Genomic DNA, 19,281 nt, shown 5'->3' on the forward strand with positions numbered 1-19,281 from the left:
CTGTCAGACCTTATCACTTGGTAGCTCTCAGATCCCATTACTGCTGCATTTTCAAGACTAATGCTAAAATCCCTCCACATAATTCAAGTCAGCTGGGTGACTTGCTTTCCTTCCTCTCCAATCTCTGAGTGTTCAGACTGAATAATTTACAGGGAAGAGAAAGAGGATGCACCACTGCACAAGGGACCTGTGTCAAACCTCCTCAGCACCCCTGACAGCATTTTGAGTAACTTGATCACATGTGATGTATTTTAAATTGTTTTATCTGTCATGCCCAAAAGTGAAACAGATCTCTTCTAAACACTGTGGAGCTCTGTAACTTGCAGAACTCAACAGGGGGAAATTTAACAACACCCATTCAAAGATATTAAGAAACAAATCTTCATCTTGAGCAACAACACAGGAAATCTCCAGCATTTCCCCATCGTGTTCAATATTCAATGTAACTCCCTCTGTTTTCTCTTTCAGGACAAGCAGGGAATTCCATGGTGGTTAGGACTTAGCTACAAGGGGATTTTTCAATATGACTACCATGATAAAGTGAAACCAAGAAAGGTAAGTGTTTACTTTTCTACCAAGGTCTGGGCTTGCCACACATGTCATAGCTTGAGTCAAGGGTGTGATGTACACCAAATGCTGGCATTGATTCATGTGATTTTTGAAGGATGTTTGTTTTCTCCCAAACTTGTCTCAATGTCTGCAAAGAATTAATGGACAAAAGTAGCTCATAATTTATTAAAAGTTGTGGGCTTTGGAGGAAATAAGTGTCACTTAATCTTGCAATTTATGTTTCTTTTTTGTGTGATTCATAAGACATAGATGGGAACTCAAGGGCTGATCCTCTCAGGTGCTGGAGGCCTTCCATTCACTGACAATGGTGGATTGGGTGTGCTCAGCCAACCCTTGATATTGTATTGTCAAGCCATAAATGATCTGAGAGAGAAAGGGATGAAGAGACAGGAAAACTGCTTCCATTTATTACAAAAAGAAAATTGCATGATTTTCTCAGGACCAGCAGTACATTTGATAAGCAGTGATTTTCCTAACTGAAGAGTTAATGTCATGGTAGCAGGGAAAGCTGACTTTCAACACATACACAAAAAAAAGACATGGAAAGTTTTAATTCTTGAGCTCAGACTATGAGGGGGACCTGTGTGTTCTGATTTTCCCAACTAGAAGGGCTAATATAAATCTCTATATAAAATCTAATATAAAAAACCTCATCCCTGAGCACAAGCCCTGCAGGTGGGAATGCAGAGCCTGTTAGCAACAGTGTTTGTTGCACTGCAGACCTGTGGAGACACCAGGAGGCAAGGCTTAGGCTGGCTTGCAGGCTGCAGAACTGGATGATTTGGAGCAACTAGGCTGCTCTTCTGTGGATGCAAAAGTTTCCACAGTGAATTAAGTTCTATATGTCTTTGCATTGTTTCTGTACCAATTCTTCTTTCACCTCCTCTGGTCACATTCAAGTTGGACACTGCCTGGTGCTCACAGAGAGCATCTTTTATTAAAATGAACTAGAACTGAGGTTTTGGTAGAAAACTGAACTGCTAAGGAGGCAGCAAGAGACAATAGGTGCATCAATTAGCCTTTTATTCACTGAAGGCTATTAATGGGACTTTAATTCATTAGAAGGAAGGACAAGGAGAGTAAGGAGGTCTTCACAAAGACTAAAAGACACATCTCTTTGGGATCAATCATTACCTGCAGGGCAAGCCATCCTCACACATGGTAGTTTAGAACATGCCTAGGCTGGGTGTTTGCACCCACATATCTCCAGTAGTGCCAACCCCCCAGGGAAGACATGTACTTAAAAGATGCCTTCAAAAGTCTTAGGAATACAAACATTTCTTTGGAAGAAATTAGTGCCCTGCCATGACAGGACTCAGCCTTTCACACGTTATAGCAATTACTGTCATCTCTCTTGGGATGAGAGTGTTGGTGCAGAGCATCAGAAGGGAGGAGAGATCAAGTGCTCTGACTGCATGAGAGGAGACACATTTCCACCAGAAGGGTCAAGCCTCCTTTCTACTTTCTCTTCTCAGCTGATCAGGGTGATCTATTCTGTAGCATTGGTTTTGGAGCTTGATTAAATCTTCACCAGCCTCTCTGTGTCCCCACTAGCCTACCTCTATCACTCACACTGCACCTCAAATCAGGGGCTTTAGGCACCTCTGATACTGCTTCTCCAAGTGTAACTCTAAAAAAATAGGGTGCTGGTTTTCTCTTTTTTGGGAATTAGTTTCTTTGGTCTCAGCAAATCCTCTTTGAAATCCATCAGACCCAAAACAATGGTGCTGCCTTGTGTATAAACCACTCAGAACTGTGGCAGAAGTGGTCATTTATCTGTGAGGAAAGGTTGGGTGGGAAGGGAAAGCAGGAATTTCCAGACTTGGATCTGTCCATTGCCACAATCCAGAGACCACAGCAGTGAAAAGACAGCCTAGATGAGCATTTCTCTGCTACATGATGCTTGCAAAGCCCATCTGTTGGCAGAGCTATTCCAAAATGAGCAGCCTAAATCGGGGATGGGACTTGGACAGAGTGGCTGAGGCTTCGTTATTTCTCCATGGAGTGATTTTACCTTCTGTGGAGCAAGTAAAAGTACTTCTTACCCTACACAGGTGGTAAAACCCCTCTGGCAAGTGCAGATCAACTGCCTCAGTGAGGTGTAGTGTTTAATCCTCTTGCTAATTAGATTGTAAAATTGCACTCGATAACCTTGGTATCTGGGAGCAGCCTGCCACAGTATCTGATTCATTTCACTGCACCAGCATGTGCTGGTTCAAGTCTTTGCTGTGCAGATGGGAGGGGTAAACTTTACTGAACTTTCTGCAAGGTAAAATTAGTGGGGGAGGGGGAAAGAGATTATGGCTTTTTCTGATCTTTCATATTTTGTTCCTGCACACTGCCGATGCCAGAAAAAAAATGAAAACGTACAATGGAAAAATAAGTCTCCCTGGAAAAAACACAAGCAGAGAATTTTAGCAAGAAACTAGCTGAAATCAAGACATTTATATTAAGTGCATATAAAAATTTTGCTTGTCTTATGAGGGAGATTGTAATGTTTTCCTACATGTCATCCTAGATAGATTTCCATGTTTCTTGTGCTTGTGAGTAAAACTGTAACACACACTAAGCAGCTGAACCTATCTCGGGCAATCCCATTAGCAGTCACTCAAAACCATGATTTCATTAAATTGCTGGAGTAAATCAGCCATGTGTCTCTAGAAAGCTAACCAGGTTTGTCAGCAAGTTGGATGAGTCTGGAGAGGGGAATTGAGGCTGATGCAGGGCCAGAACCTCATCCTGCTTTTGCTGTTCTCACTCAAGTTCTCCAGCATTACTGGGGATGAAGCTGAGATGGGGATCTGGCACCTAGTCCTGGGTGGTTCAGGTGGGAATGCAGGCCTATTAAACTGGAATGCAGTTGTACCTAGACTGCAGAGACTAATGTGTCTCTGTGTTTCTATTTTTATGTTCCTTCCTGCCTATACATGAATTTTGTGGAAGCCCTGAATCTACCCAAAGCCATCCTTTTTCCTCTGTCTGTTGAGGACCAGCTCACAGACTCAGCAAACCCTGTCAAAGGTTTCCTCTTGAATGTTGCCTGTTGTAGTGCAAATTTGGTCCCTGTGAGTTATAATCTGCTGGCTGTTCATTCTTGGGTACAAAATAATTGCAGAAGTTTTGGTATACTACACAAAATCCAACGCTCCAGCTGAACAAGAAGAAGGGAGTATCAAGTGTGGAAAGGTGGCTGCTGTCCTGCCAACCATATATTGAGGCATTCTGGATGCTGGGCTTGCAGAACCAGTGTCATTTGTGTAGAAGCAGCTCACAGCTTCCAGGGTGGACAGAATCCATTTCCCTCTATGTTAAACTTAGCTTCTACAAATGCTGTCTTGTGAAAAGACCAAACCCATCATTTTCAGTGAAGGGTCATTAGAGGGCTTTTTGCTTGAATTTCAGAGCCAAGGCATTGCAGCAGCCCAATGTTAACATTTGTCTGTGAGTGCTCTGTGTCCATTTTAACCAGCACACAGGGATGTGACTCCACTCCATCCCCAGAGACTGCACAAAGAGCAGCAGTGTAGCCTGGAGCTGTGAGATCTGCACACCCAAGTAGTAGCACCAGGCATATCTCTGTTGTTCTAATGAGATATTCCCACTGATTTAAGAGCCCAAAGGCATTTTTTAGTGCAAACAGCTTAACAGTTAGTAAACAATTAACTCCAAACTGAAGAGTGAATGATTAACAAAGTCAGCCAAAGGACTTCCATACGGCAGATAAAAAGACAGAGAAAATGTTTAACTTATCACCAAAAATAAAATTACCTTAAAGGAGAGTCTGGTAATGTTTAGTTGCTTTGTAAGAGATATGTCTATATAGTGTTATCTCATTTTCTTCTATAGAAAGCTAGTGGCAATGAAACTAAAGTGAGCCTTTTTTCTCAGACTCATAAACATTATCTCTGCTTACATTATCTGGTTACTGAAGAGAACCCAAAGGGAACAGAGGTTTTTAGAAATAAGATAAAATGTGAGACATCACAAAAATCAGCCATTAATGTAACTTGACAAAAAATTTCCTTGTGACAGCTACCAGTTTCTGCCATTTCTTCTCAGCATTACCCTTTCTCTGAGATTAAATGAAGCATGCTGTGAGAATGCTCTGTCACTTTCCATAAGGTCTACGCAACAGTGTTTGGGTTCTCATGACAAAGAATTTGATTTTTAGTTTGTAGTGTCATCATGAATCCAAAGCAAAAGTTGGGTTGACTTCCCATTTAAACATGCAAACACAAGAGGTGAGTTGGACCCATCCTACCAAGCAATGCAGAGCACAAGTAAATTCAGTAGTTTTAAGGGTCTGATCAGAGAAAAATCATCAGCTTGTCAAAAGCATGAGCAAAGTAATCAGCACATTAATTGTGTCTAGAAAGTGAAAGATTGCTGTCCAGTGGCACTTGGCCTTTTTCAAACAGCAAGAGATAAAGTGAACTTTCCCAATTCCAGAGGGAAAATGAGATATTTACACAGGAGGAGCAATAGCCTAATTAAGAGCTGCTTTATTGCAGAACAAATAGATCCTCTCTGCTTTAGGGCATAATGAAGCATTGTCAAGTCAGTAATTGCATTGATGGAGTGGTTAAACTTGTGCTTCCTGTGGTGAAGGAATGACAGACCAGTAACTTAAAAAAAAACTAAAGTAAGGATTGATGTGAAATGTACAGAAAGTAGTGAATGATGGGGAGGAGGAAGCTGACAAATTGCTCTCTGTCCTAAGTGGTCATAGAACACAGGGAGAGTCAAAAAGACAAAAGAAACATGAAATTCAGATTAGTTACAGGGAGCCCAATTCACTTGCACAGCTCCTCGCCACATGATACAATAGAGCCAAGAGCTCAGAAGGATTGAAGATAGCACTAAAAGTGTGACCTTCCATCCAGGGTTTGAACATTGGGTTGGTTATTTTCAGAGAGGATTTTGGGAGGGGTTATAAATCCTCATGTTCAAGGAGGGCGTTTGATTTGACACCAAGTTGGTTTCTGTTGTCAGAGGTATGGAGCATGTGTCTCACTCCTCTCACTGGCATGCTGTTGAGCCACAGGGTGTATTCAGAACAGGCTGGACTTTCTCTAAGGCATCCAGAATCAAGTGAGGTCAGAAAATGTATTGGACTCATGTTTCATTGGGGTCCTTGTCATTTCCTAGGATCTTTTCAAACACCTTTGCATTGCAGACAGGGATAGCAGATTTCAAATTTACAAATGATAAAAAACGAGCAGAAACCATTTCCAGGAAATACTAGTTTAAAAGCTCGTGGAGTCTGCTGTAATAAATTATTCACTGTGATTAGCAGGCTGTTAAGGACTACCTGCTGACTCCTTCTGCTCTATGCTTTCATTTCTCTTCCCCTTGCTGATCCCTTGTGCTTCTTGGGTTATGGACTTGGCTGTAAACTGAACCAGTCTTCAGGTCACAGTGGGTTCAACTCATTTTATAGTGCAGTAATTCAGTCTTGGTTTAGTATTTGGAAATGTGGAGCATGGAAGGAGGGAGACATATACAAAGCAATGTTCCTTACCACGCTGTTCCTTCTCCTAGAGAGAGGTTGCTCACCCAGTTTCTTTCCTTAAAATGTAATACCCAGACCTGCAGACACTGAAAAGCAGGCAGAGTTTAAAGCCTTTCCCTGCAGAAATGCCCTATTCCATCCCCATAAGACAGGAGACCATGTTCCTACCAGCACCTTTTTTTCTGCTGTCTGCTCTCAGTTTGGGTTTCTACCATCCAGCACCAGGCACTTCCCCTTTCAGCACCCACTACTCCCTGCCTTACCACTGTGCCAAAGAGCTGCCAAACACACTGGGAGCTGAATAAATGACATCAAAGCACACTGGGCTGGAAAGCAGGATTATGTCCCTGACACTGAGAACTTCCACAGGATTTGGCTGGACATGCCACTGGGCTGTGATTCAGTGAACATTTCTTTTGGCAGCAGCATCAGCTGAAGTGGCCTTCAGCACTCTCCTCCCCCATCACAATCCTGCCCCCACTGCTCACTTCCTCCCCTGGGCCCCCTCCTCAGCCATCCTGGTATAGCTGTGCAGTTATAGGAAGGAAACTGCTCCAGAGAAGGGATTGACTGGCTTAGCATCACCCAGCCATAAAAAATGGTCACTCTTAACCTCGATCAGTTCCCAATCCCATTCACCATCTGACCCACAATCTGTATCCTACAGCAAAGCTGTAGGAGCTGGATATGGATACAGGCTGCATAAATCACTGCAGCCAGAGAAAGAAGCGGCCATTAACCCTCACAGTAACTCTGTGGGGCGAGACAAGAGCTTCACAGCTCAGAGCAAGTTGGAAGGAGTTCAACTGCATGGAATTTGTCATGGTTGAACCGGGATGAATTAACTGTTGGGTATAAGGTCATCATCCCCACTTTTTTCTCCTCATAAAAGTTGGTAAAAATTTGTTTCAGTGTGTCTCCCAAACAGGGCTGATTTCAGACAGGTGAGGAGATTGTCTAGGTAAATGAACTTTTTAGAATCATGCAATAGTCATGCTTAGTTTCCATTATGTAGGTAAATAAGTAGTTTTATCAACTGCAATGCTTGCAAACATTAATACATAGTCTTAGGCACTGCTGTTTTATGAAAAAATGAGCACTATTCTGGTGGTTTAGTGTGCTGTGGTGATACCATTAGACATATAGTTCCCAGGGTTTTCTGTGAGAATTTAAATTCAGAAAGGCTAGAGCATGACGTCCCATCCCATGATCTAGCCAAGTCAAGCCCATGGTTACTATTAAATATAGGAGTAGTCCCATCAAAATAAAACTCCCTTCTCTAAGCCCTTGTCGTATTCAGGTCTTCAAGACTGAATCTGTGTAAAAGCAGCAGCCAAGTCTTAAATGATTCTGCAGCACACAGCAGGAACTTCAACAAGATGCAAAGACAAATCGCTCCGACAGCACAAAGTGAAACAAATTGGACCTCAGAGCCCTGGAGTTAGGGTGGAGATCTGGAGAGAGATTGAAACCTCCTTGAGCACTTATGCTTGGCTCTGAAGTGGTAGCAGGCTCCTCCACACCCCACCCTGCTCAGACACAGTCTCTTAGCTCACCAGGGCTGTTCCAAAGGTCTGGGCACTTTTATCATGAACCCAGGCAGGGTCCCATTAGTCTGTGATTGTGGCTATGAGGCACCTTTGGGCAGGGGTCTGGGCAGGAGGCTCAGAAGGTTCACTGCAGCCATCACCATGAGAGTGGGAGTGCTGCTGCTGCCATGGCACCCCTGTGCAGACACCCAGAATCATGGGAGTATTTGCAGTCACACAAATTACTGTGCAATGCTACAGCAGCGTGGGATGGCAATGGTGATTCCTGAATTTTGGTTTCAAGACAGAGGTACTTCAGCCAAGCCACTGAAGAAGACATGAGGATCTTTAGGAGACAGAGTAGCAGTAATGGTTTGTGGGCAGCATAAACCCTTCTAGGGTGCCACAGCTGATTCATAGACTGCAGACTGGGCATCCTTTATCTAATACATGGTGCCAGAAAGGAGATCTCTTCAGTGCAGAAAGATCCAGTCACTTTGATGTCCTTTCAGAGAATAAAAGGGAGAAAGTTTAACTTAAACCAATCAGAGAAAAAAGGTTCTTTGTGGATCTATTGATTTAGACACACACAGCATGGTGACAGCAATGCACAATCTAACAGCAGCTACCAGACATATATGTGCAGTGAAAGTGGATTTGGTTGTATATAAAGTCAAAGTCTAATCTCCCAATCTGTGTACAGTTACAGACACAAATATCAAGTTGCATTTATTTAGACAAATAATGCTTTGTCCAAATAGCAGCTCTTCCCTCTGTGATCTGATGCTCTGCTGTCTCTCTGAGCCAATAAACCACTTTGAAATTTAATAGGGAATTGTGTTTCCATAATGGAAATGAATGCAGAGTGGTTATTATATAGACCTAGATGCAATTTGTGTTAGTTCAAGCCAGAAATGTTTGCTGGGGTGGTGTTGTCCCACAAGAACAGCACACAGCAAAAGGGATCTCAAATTGGATCAGAAATTGTTTTTCTGTTTGGCAAAAAAAGAGGCCTGAAGCCTGAGGCGAAGAAGTAATTAGATAGTGAGCTGGGATTGCTGACAGACCACTGAAAGTCCCACTTAGCCAAGCCATTCTCTCATTCCATGAGGGAAGGGAGGACGGCAAGCCTCTGGGAAGATCATTGGTAGGGCTTTTCCCACATCAAATCACTCAGGAAATCTTTTCTTTTTTTTTTTCCTTGTTTTGAGAACCGAAATAAAAAAAAATACCCCAAACTAATAAAAATAAAGGAATGAATGGAAGTGTGGCAGGATGGAGGACTAAGTTATGGAGCAGTGGCATCCCCATCTCCTGACCCTGGGGCACCCTCAGCAGTGGGTCACACTAATTCACAGGTGACAGCCCACGGAAAATCTCTTGGTAAATCTGCCCCTGAAACAAGAGCCCATTTGTTTGAGCTAAGATGGTGCTGTTCTGCCTGGACCAAGTCCTTCCTCCTTCACTCTAACTAGTTTGACAGAGGTATGATTGATGGGAGCAGGGTTGGCTTGAGGCAGAACACAAATCCATGCCCGGAAACCATGGCCCCACTGAAATCACTGGGACAAAACTGCCATTGACTACTCTGGAGCTGTGATTTCCATAGAGTTTAAGGCCAAAAGGGACCTCTCACAACCTCCACTCTGACCTCCGGCATAACTCAGCTCCTAGAATTTAGCTTGCTGGTTTGTTCAGTGGAGGAAATTACATTTCCAAGGAGGAATTTATTTTGTTATGTTTGTTTTGTCTTTAAGCTGCAGGACGAAAGACTTGGGAGTTTGTAGCTTCACTCAAGCAAGCTGTGTGAAAATACTGTCATTATTTTAGTTCCATTGTTTAATACCAGTTTTAGTATTGGGATGTCATCCAGTGCTGGCTCTTGCCCATAGTGTAGGCAAGGGAAGGGCTTGTATTGGGACTGTTAGAAATGCTCCACATTATTTCTCTGCCTTTCCTAAAAGCCATTCAGAGTATCCAGTCTGGGTGGTAGTCCATGCTCTTGGAGGGATGATTGTTCCTTCTGCATAGTGTGATTAACAAAGCATTAATCATCTAGGAAGTGGCAAGACTTGAAGGACTGGGAGGTGCCAAATAGGTCAGCAAGTCCAACACCAATTACAGTTGGTCATTTATTAGATATTTAGAATGAAAGAAAAATATGGCTCAGAAATGCCTCTGGAGGTCTCTAGTCAAACCTCCTGTTAAAAGTTGAGCCACCTTCAGAGTTTGATCTGGTTACTCATGACCCTAGTGTTTGACCACTTGCACTGATTGTTTTGGGACTTGGGGTTTTAATTTATATATCTTCTAATAATTTGCCCTGCTGCAACCCTGCAGCCTGTGTCTGTTGCCTCTTATACTTTCACTGGGCACCTCTGAGCAAAGTTTGTCTCCATCTTCTTTGTAAATCCCCTTTGGGTCATAAAGCAGAGCTAAACAGCTTGTTGATCCTCTATAGATTTCTGCAGATGATTTGACTCTGAACAGGAACCAAGCATGCTACCTGGAACCCTTGAGAGTGTGTGCATTCAGCCTGTGCCTCATCTCAGGTGATTCAGCATGCAGAAAAGAGAAAGAAAATGAGACTCCTGGGCTTTTATATTTGTTTTTTAAGAGACCAAATGCAAAATGGCTCACACTGTGTCCCCAGCATGCCCAGCCATAATGCACATTCCCCAGTTCAGTACCAGGTCTGGCTCTCCTGGGCACAGCAGGCAGCAAACAGTATCCGGAACCCCAAACCCCAACCTCAGGATTTGGAATTATTCCAGAAGGTACCATCTGGGCATGTTTCTCTAACTGCCATAGTCCAGAGAACACTGTGCACCAACCTCCAGTGCTGGCCTTCAGCAACCCCCTCTGTCCTGTGCCTGAGCTGAAGGGCAACACAGAGCAAGCAACAGCCTCATTACTGCCAGAGGTTCCAAATAAATGGCACAGCACTTCCACTGAATACTCCAGCAAGGCTCCCTGAGCACAAAGGGACAGAGCACAGCCCAGTGCCTAGCACAAACTCAGGTCCCCACACCTCTCCAGAAGTCCAGGTCACCCAGGCCATGAGTGACCAAGCCAGAAGCAATCCCTGATATTTCATTCACAAAAAAACATTCCCTTCTTTATCACAAACCTCTAGCATTTTTCAAATACTCTGACACTGACCCTACCTCCTGGTGTGTTCAAACTCCTCAGTACCAGCATGGTCAATAAAAATGGTAAAAAATCCTTCAGACCCACATGGCTGAAATGCATGCAGATCCCTGGGCCCCCTCTCCTCCAGGCTCAGCTTAATTACGGAGCAGCCAGCAAACCACAAGTGTGCTCACAAAAGGAGATTGCGTCTGAAGGGTTTTGACTGCAGCTCTTTGTAACTAGTCACAAACATCTGGTGCCTGGCAAGCTTGCCAGCCTCTTGGAAGGGGTTTCCAGTGAGAAAATTCCTATAGCTTGCACCTGAATTCTCCACAGCACACCATGCAGCACTCAGATCTCTCTCCTGGCTCCTCTTCTAAGGTGCCAGCTTTGTAGAAGCCATTTCTGACACTGGTTTCCCCATCAAGGCCTCCCCACCCACCCCAACACATTTTAAACAGTGCATGTGGTCTGATGGGGAGCAGTTACTCCCTTGAATGTTCACAAGTTGATAAGCAGTTTTTCAAATTCAAGTGATAGTGTCAGTTCCAGTTTTATTGGCACAATGAAACAGAGATCATGGTGGGGACAGGCCCCTTGGAGGAGGAGGAACAAGGGTAATTATTTTCTTAATATCTTAATTTCTCTTTTTCAAAGGGTAATTATTTTATTAATAAGGGTAATTATTTTCTCCTCTTTTACTAGCCCCTTTCACATGCGTGAGTGTGCAGCTGTGCTCAAAAGCCAGTCTCATGGATACTTCCTTAAGTATCTGTTGAAGATTAAATCATCTCATATGCAGCCTGTAATGATGGCCACTACCAAAAATTGTTCCCATCTGAAAGCTGCCCAGTGCTGCATGATCCAAAAGGAGCTGCTGACCTCAGAAGAGAACCCAGCAGGCAAACCACCACATCACAGACTTGGCCCTCTGCAGCACTGCTGATTGTCCCCTTGTCTGTGGGCACTGAGTGAAGGCAGCCACTCAAGGGCAGGGGAACTGTGCTCCAAGCTTGTGTTAATGATTGACTTTCTCCTAAGCTCCAGTTCCAGTGTGTTTGGGGAGATGCTGTCCCAGTCCCTGCCGAGGTACTCTTTGTCAAAGGGTCGTTGCACCTCTGATGCAATCCCACTAAAACCAGTACAAATTGTCCCACCCACAGGTGCAGGCATTGGATTCGGCCCAGGAAATTAACTAAAGACAATCATAAGCCAAATAACCCAAAACCAGACCCAGCCTCAGTGCAGGGAGAGGCAAACCTGCCATGAACACGGGTGCTTTGACTCAAACCAGCCCCAAAACCAGCATGCATCTGTTGTCACTGCATTTCCACAAGATCCTGTTGAAATTACGACCAGCTCCCTGCTGGGGCTCTATTCCCCAGTGAAGGTTGCAAGCACCAGCGTGGTAAAAGGATCTTGATGGGTAAAAATTATGCTTCCATTTAGGAAGATCTACTAATGGCACCTTGTGCATCTGTCACTGCATTAACAACATCAATTTGAGACCATATATAAGGCGGGCAACTGGTGAAAGGAGCAGCTTGCTTACATTAGGAGGTCTGGCTGAAGGGGCACCTTTGGCTTTGTTTCTCTGGAGGGATTGTGATCAGCTAACAGGAAAGTGGATACTTTCTTCTGGGTATTCACATTTTTGCAGATTGGTTTCCTTTTCTGTAGGAAGGGGGAGACCTCTCAGATCAATGTGGGAAAAAAGGAGTGGGACACTGTAGAATAATACTTGGGGAGCAGATAGAGCACAATTACAGCAATGGTAAAACACATATGTACTTTTGGGAGAGCAAAGCTATGAAATAAAAGACACAAACTTAGGTTGTGGGGTCACTTCCACCCCCTCCCTCCCAAGAGTCTGGATTTGCCTCCTTCTGCCAAGGAAAACAACAAAGCTAAATATAAAAATGCAGCAATCTGGGGAGCTGCTCCAGTGCCCAAAACGTAGGTGTCTAATGCTGTTTTAGGCACTGCTGCTGATCCAAGACATCTGCGTGGGGCTGGCAGATAGAGCACCGGACCTATGTCAGGCTGCCTCCCACCAGGGGCAGCAGCCAGGGGCCAGGCAGGGAGCCCTGGGGCATGGAAAAGGGCACTCCATGCCTACATTTGGGCATCTGAACAGCTTCCCCAGAGCCCTGTGTGTTTGGACAGTTGGAGTTAATCACAGAAGAGAAACGAGAAACAGAGTTTCCCTTAGCAAACAGCACTGTGAGATTTGGTAGCAGAGAGGGTAAAATAGAAAAGGATCTCAGCACGGGGGACAGTGCAGCAGAGACAGAGGAGGAGGATGGGCAGGACAGCATCCAAACAGCGCAGCTGCCAGCAGCTCAGGAAAGTTTCAAATTCCTTCTGCGCCACACCGAAGTTTAGTCATAAATGACAACGGGGGACTTGGGGACAGAGGGGCATTTTCTGAAGGGTGTGATCTGCTGGCTTTTTAGACTCTTATGTGTTCCACATGTCTGAACGCCTCCCAAACACGTCCTCTGCACATGCCGTGCAGCACAGCCGCCTTGTCCTCCCTGCCTTGCAGATGGGCATCTGGAAGCACGGAGGGATGTTTTCAGCTTGACCCCAGTTGTTGTCTGTGGGAGTTAAGGCCCCAAACTTCCTTTTCATGCCTTTGAAGCCAGGCACTTAAAGAAGAGTCAGACTTCAGCTCCCGGCTTAACCCTTTCACCCTGTGCCTGTCCTCCCTCGGTGGGTAAAATAATGGGTGTTTCTGTGCTTTGTTTGGTGTTTACAAGTTTTATGCAGCAATTAGTATTTCCAGTGGAGGAATAAAATAATCCTCTAAGGACAATGTAACTCAGCCTTTCAGACTTCCCGTCTCTCCTGGCTCCCTTCTTCCCCTACTCCCTCAGCAATGTGGACAACCCTAGAATATAGGGTAGCTCAGTGCCCTTCTTAATCCCTACCCTTCCTTCCATAAGCACCCTATTATAGAAAGGGAAAAAAAAGAGAGAGAAAAAAAACCCCAACCTTGCTTGGAAATTTTAACAAATATTTTCAATTTTGCTGCCCCTGAAATACCAGCAAGGAGAACATTTTGGGTCCTCTCTGAGGTTTGTTTTATTCTCAAGATTTCAGCTCCACCAGCAGCTCTATCAGTGCAAATCAAATTACGCCTCCTGTTTACTTATCTCCAGAGCGCTGACACTGGCAGCCGAGCCTTATCTCGGCGTGTCAGGAGCCAGCGCCTTCCTCGGGGGCAGGACAGGAACTCCACAGAAGCTACTTGGAGTGGGAGAGGGAGTGTAAATCAGGGAAAGCGCTGCTGCCTGTGCTCCCCAGCAGCGGGGCTGCGTTCCTCGGCTCTGCTGCTTGCTACGGGCAATGCAGGGAAGCCGAAGTCCGAGATGCCAAGGGGGGTGGAGGCTGCCTCCTCCCTGTGGTTTGGCAGCGGGGAAGCCAGGGTTTGGATTCTAGCTTACTCATTTGTAAGGAAGAGGCAGTGGTGGAGCTGCCCGCGGTGGTGACGGTGTGATAGTTTGCGGAGCTGGCAGTATTTCACTGTCACCGCGTCCTTCGCGCTGTCCTGAGGTCGGTCCGCCCTCCTGCTCGGGAGATGGGTGTTATTTCACTGAGAAGTGAGGGCACAGGGGCCGTGTAAGCGCATCCCGCTACCCAGGAGTACGCTGAGCCCTCCAGGGCTGGCTCGGGGGCGAGGGCACGCCGCATTTCACCCCAATGAAAAGCTTCGTGCCTCAGTTTCGCCCTTGGTGGTAGTGTTGGCTTTGTCCCAATGCTGCTCTGAGATATCCCGGCAGGGCAGCCTGTAAAACAGAGGCTGAGATATGACCTGCTCATTGCCGTGTTTTGTACCGCCGGGAGCACCTGGAGCCTTGGGCATTGCCACCACGAGTCTGACAGCACCTGGGACAGATAAACCCCACTCGGTCATGCTCCTGCCAGTTTTACGTGATAAAAGCAGAGCTGGGTATTACCACTGGGGTGGAGCGGGGGGATGTTCACCCCGGGGAGAGCCTGCTGTGCCAGAGGCCGATGCACCACGCCAGGTGCCAGCCCTCCAAGGAAAATGTGGTGGAATCCCGATTTGCCCGGAGTTTTAAATGTGTCTTCAACACGCAAAGTGAAAGCGGCGCCCTTTCCCGCCTGCTCCGAGCACCGAGCCCGCCGCGGGCAGCGGGGCCGGCGGGCGGGCGGGAGGGAAGGAGGGAAGGAAGGAGAGAGGGCGGGAGGGACGGAGGCCGCCGCCCGCCCCCGGGGCTGCCCCGCGGGTGCAGGCGGGCGGGACGCGGGGCCGGGGCGGAGCACAGCGGGGCATTCCCGCCGCAGCGCCAGCAGCGGGGCTGGGCTGGGTTGGGCCGGGCCAGGGAGCGCGCCGAGGCGCCTCATCGCCTTCTTCTCCTTGCAGATCTTCCAATGGAGGCAGCTGGAGAACCTCTATTTCCGCGAGAAGAAGTTCTCGGTGGAGGTGCACGATCCGCGCAGGTGAGCCATGAGACGGGAAGGCTGTGCGGTGCCGAGCCGAGTGAGCCAGGCTGTGCGGTGCCGAACCGGCTGTGCGGTGCCAAGCCGGGCTGAGCCGGGCTATGCAGTGCCGAGCCGGGCTATGCAGTGCCGAGCCGGGCTGTGCTGAGCCGGGCTGTGCGGTGCCGAGCCGGGTGAGCCGGGTGCTGCTCCCGCTGCTGTGCGCGGCTCGCTGCGCTTGGGAGCAGGGGAACACGCGAGAGCGAGGCAGCGGGCACCAAGCCGCGGGCTGCTGCTTCCTTTCAGCCGGACATTTCGGGTTCTGGTGTGCGTTTTTGAGGATGTGTTTCCCCTCGGCTCCCAGCGGGTTTCTTTTCCCCTTCCCTCTGTTCTGGCACCTTGTGACCCCTGGGACTGTGCGGCTCCGGTGCCTCAGTTGCAGTGCTGGCAGCCCCCGTGTGTGAAAGGGGGCTTTGCCTTGTCCCCATGTTTCGCTCAGAGCCCGGAGATGAGCGCCAGATTTTGTACTCACACGCTTCTTTGTAAATAAATATTCAGTAGTGCAACTGAAAGCAATGGCACAGAACCAGAGGTTTACCACCGGCAGCCTGGATGAAAGCCCATCAGTCTTTTTGGCACAGGAGCCTTTTTTTTTCCTTACTTTGGAATCCTAATGTGAGAGTTCCAAGGACTGTTCTGCATCCCATCAGTGTGTTCAGCACCCCTGGTGTGTTTGCATTACTGGATGGTTGCTGCACACAGTGAGTGTATGGCTCTGAAAGTTGTTCTGACTAAAAGCAATGTCTCATTTGCACTGTAAGTATGATACCACTGATGGAAACCATCTCTCTGCCCAGACTGATTTGATGTGTTGCTGGTAGTAGTGTGTTGCAGTGATCAGTCAGCTGTGATCCAGTTTCACCTGTTTCCCATGCCTATCTGTGTATTAATATATGTACTTTTATTAGGGGAATTTTGCATGCAGTTTCTATCCTTATTTACCCTGATATGAGCATAGCCACACCAGTACAACGGTGCCTGTCTGCATAGGTGCATTTGCTAAAACAAACTGCGAGTAAAGCAGCTCATGTCATTGTACAGCTCCAGATCAGCAGAACCTCTAAGCATCTGCTTAATATTAAGCATGTAAACAGTCACATGGAATCTAACAGAGTGAATTCCCAAAGTTGAGAATACACTGGGAGATATTCCAGCAGCAGGAGCTGTGGGTAGTGCACTCCTTCCCCCACCGAGGCTCCAGCAGCTGGAGAGGCATCAGAAACGTGTGCCGGGAGCAGCCAGGAGCCCCTCAATGCCCTACGTTCTGCCTGTTTCCTGAAGGAGCAGTTGCAAGAAAAAGAAAGGAAATAGACCTGGGACCTTAAAATCATGGTGACATTTGCAACTCGATGTCGTGCATGAAATGTGACCACACAGAGCAGCCTCTTGTCTCTCATTTGTATTTAGATTATAGGAATTAGTGACACAGAAGAGCTTCCGTTCTTTATTCCATTGCTCTCTTTCTCTGACTCAACACCAGGAGGACAAAGCCCTGTCCCCTGGTTGTCAGCCCGTTACTTTCTTGCTACAAAGGAATTACTTTGGTTGGATTTTGTATAATTTTGATTGATTTTTGTATCCAGAATGACACCATCCAGGTGGAACTGCTGCTCAGGCTGCAATGCAGCGCAGCACGTTGCAGTGGCATGGTGGGAAGACAATTCTGGTTGTAGTCTCCCAGCCATGTGGGATGGACTCCTGCAAGGAGTTGTTCAGCGTGTGGAGGCGGAGGAGTAGCCAGCACAGTGCTCTCTCCACATTCCTCCCCTCCCAGCCAAACCAGAGCCTGAGTCAGCGAAGCCACAGTCAGGAGAGCGAGCACAGCTCCGTGGCTGTGGCCAGGGCTGGGCAGCACAATGTATGCTTTTAAGCCCTACCTCTGCCCATGGCTTCCTGTCCCCAACAAGCCATTTAACCTCCTTTCACTGCAGTTAGTTATCTCATAAGGGAGGAAAATGATACATTTTAGGGGCTATCAACAGGATTAATTCCACAGTGCATGTAGCATGCATGGAGGGAAGTAGTGGAAAAAACACCCGTGATCTATATCTCTCAGGTCTTCAAACACAGCTGTGAAAAGCAAATCCACAGCTCTGACCAACAGTCTGAAGATGATCTAGAGTCTGCTGTTTTAAAGGAAAATATGTACAGATTCCAACCAGGAAAAAAATTAGAAATCACTGCTTTTACAGTGAAAAGATGAATGAATTGCAGAATATGTTTCTAAGAATTCAGAAGTAACTGTGTTTGAACTGAATAGGATGACACCAGAATTAAGGCTTCAGCCCATGTTTGAGTGCCTTAATTTCCTTAGAGCTTTATGTGCCAGTGGAGATTTGTGTCCTTAGACCAATATACAGCATCCAGAGCTGGATCCACTCCCCAGTCTCAACTTCAAGAACACCTCCCAGCACAGCCCTCATTCCCTGTCCAGTGACAGAAATGAGGCAGCCCAGCACCATCAGTTGCATCCATGGAGATTTTCTCCCAAGAACAGTACTGGTAATAGGACAAGGTCTGTAGCACCATTCACAAGGAAAGGACTCAGCACAGGGTAACACTGAAACATGAGATCCCACTTGTCTCAGACCTTGTTTGCATTGGCCACAGCTGCTTTCTCAGAAATTTCACTCTGATTTGTAGTTCCATAATTTGACTTTAACACATTTTGAAGCACTGAAAAAGCCCTGGTGCAATGGCTGTCAGCCCTGTCCCAGACTGAACATTGCCAGTAATTCTCATTTTGCTGCAGAGTTCTGGTTTTCTTTCATTCTTGGCTCTATCACAAATTTCTTCATCTGTTCACCCCTCTAACTTTGGACAAGGCAGTGGCCCACAGGCACCAGAAGAGAAGTGCAGGTGCAGGAGGGGAACCTTAGCAGGCTTGAGGACTTGTGAGTGCTGGTGAAAGAGCTGACTTCGTCTTGCATGGCACAGTAGAACTCCTGGGCTGTCCTGCAGTGCCACCTCCACACCTGCATGGCTCAGTCCCTGCTGAATGTGGACTCTGGCACTTCTGTGTAGCACACTCCAGGCTGTCTCTTGCACTGGTCCCTCTTCACCATCCATGTCCCTAAAAGGGTCCCATTTCTGAGCGAGCCTCTGTACCCATGCCACATCATTTCATAATCCTACTCTACCACAAGACCCATTTTAACAGACTGGAGAGGAGGCACTCATTTATTTGGGGCTCTGTAGGTCAGTGCTGTGGTTTATTCCAGCCAGAGCTCCATCCCTGCAGTGGGAGGAGTTCCAGAGGTTCAGGCTGAGAGCCTGAATGTGCACTCTGCTGGTGTCAGGGGCTGTGCTGGTGGGGTTGCTTTTGAGGGATGGGGAGGAATAATCAAGCAGGTTTGTACAGCTGTGAAAGCAGGGGGAAACCTAACCTGTGTTTTTTTGCTAATGTTTGAGAACAACTGAGAGTCCCAGAGAGGAAATATTTAGCTCTTATTTTTCCTGTTTTTAAATTCACTCAGCTAATCACTGAGTCCCATTCTTCTCTCCAGGGCACTAGGCAGCCCCCTCTGAGCCTCACAACTCCCTGCCCCCATGCCATGTGGCAAATCCTGCTGCATCTGTTTACAAGTGGGGAAATCAAGGTTCATGAAGAGTTTCTCTCACACTCCCTAAAGCAGCCTTTGATCCTGTGGATCTTCAGTTGTTACCTGGATCCTGATATTTGGGAGACAGTGGAGGATGTGAGGACTTGGGCTCAGATGTCTCTGCATGTGATGAGACACAAGGGATTCATGCAGGCTTTGGCCTTGGTGGCTGCCCTGGGATATGCAGCAAGTCAGCATCAACCAGACCCAGGGATACAGTCTGAGCTGGGCAAACTGAATGATCTTTACTCTTAGTCCTTTGAAGATTGCAGTCTTGAGGAGATATTTGAAGTAAATGCTCTCCTGGCTTGATTAGATATTTATTGGTGGTTTCTAAGCATTTTTTCCCATTAGCCCAATAAAGACAGCAGCTTTTACTATGAGATCTGTGACAGGTTCTGCCACAGAAAGCAACCTGGTGAAACCT

The 19,281-nt window shown here is 46.7% G+C and overlaps 1 protein-coding gene across 7 annotated transcripts in view; it reads left to right on the forward strand.

Annotated features, from left to right (window-relative positions):
* FRMD4A (FERM domain containing 4A) overlaps window positions 1–19,281 on the forward strand; it is a 370,654-nt gene that overhangs the window by 314,085 nt on the left and 37,288 nt on the right. For all 7 annotated transcript variants that reach the window (XM_064703006.1, XM_064703005.1, XM_064703007.1 and 4 more), the window contains 2 exons: window positions 469–555; window positions 15,137–15,213. In XM_064703006.1, coding sequence (XP_064559076.1) covers window positions 469–555; window positions 15,137–15,213 — 164 coding nt within the window. The remainder of the gene's footprint in view (window positions 1–468; window positions 556–15,136; window positions 15,214–19,281) is intronic.

This window comes from Zonotrichia leucophrys, chromosome 1A, assembly GCF_028769735.1.
Source record: "Zonotrichia leucophrys gambelii isolate GWCS_2022_RI chromosome 1A, RI_Zleu_2.0, whole genome shotgun sequence".
NCBI classification, from domain to species: Eukaryota; Metazoa; Chordata; class Aves; order Passeriformes; family Passerellidae; genus Zonotrichia; species Zonotrichia leucophrys.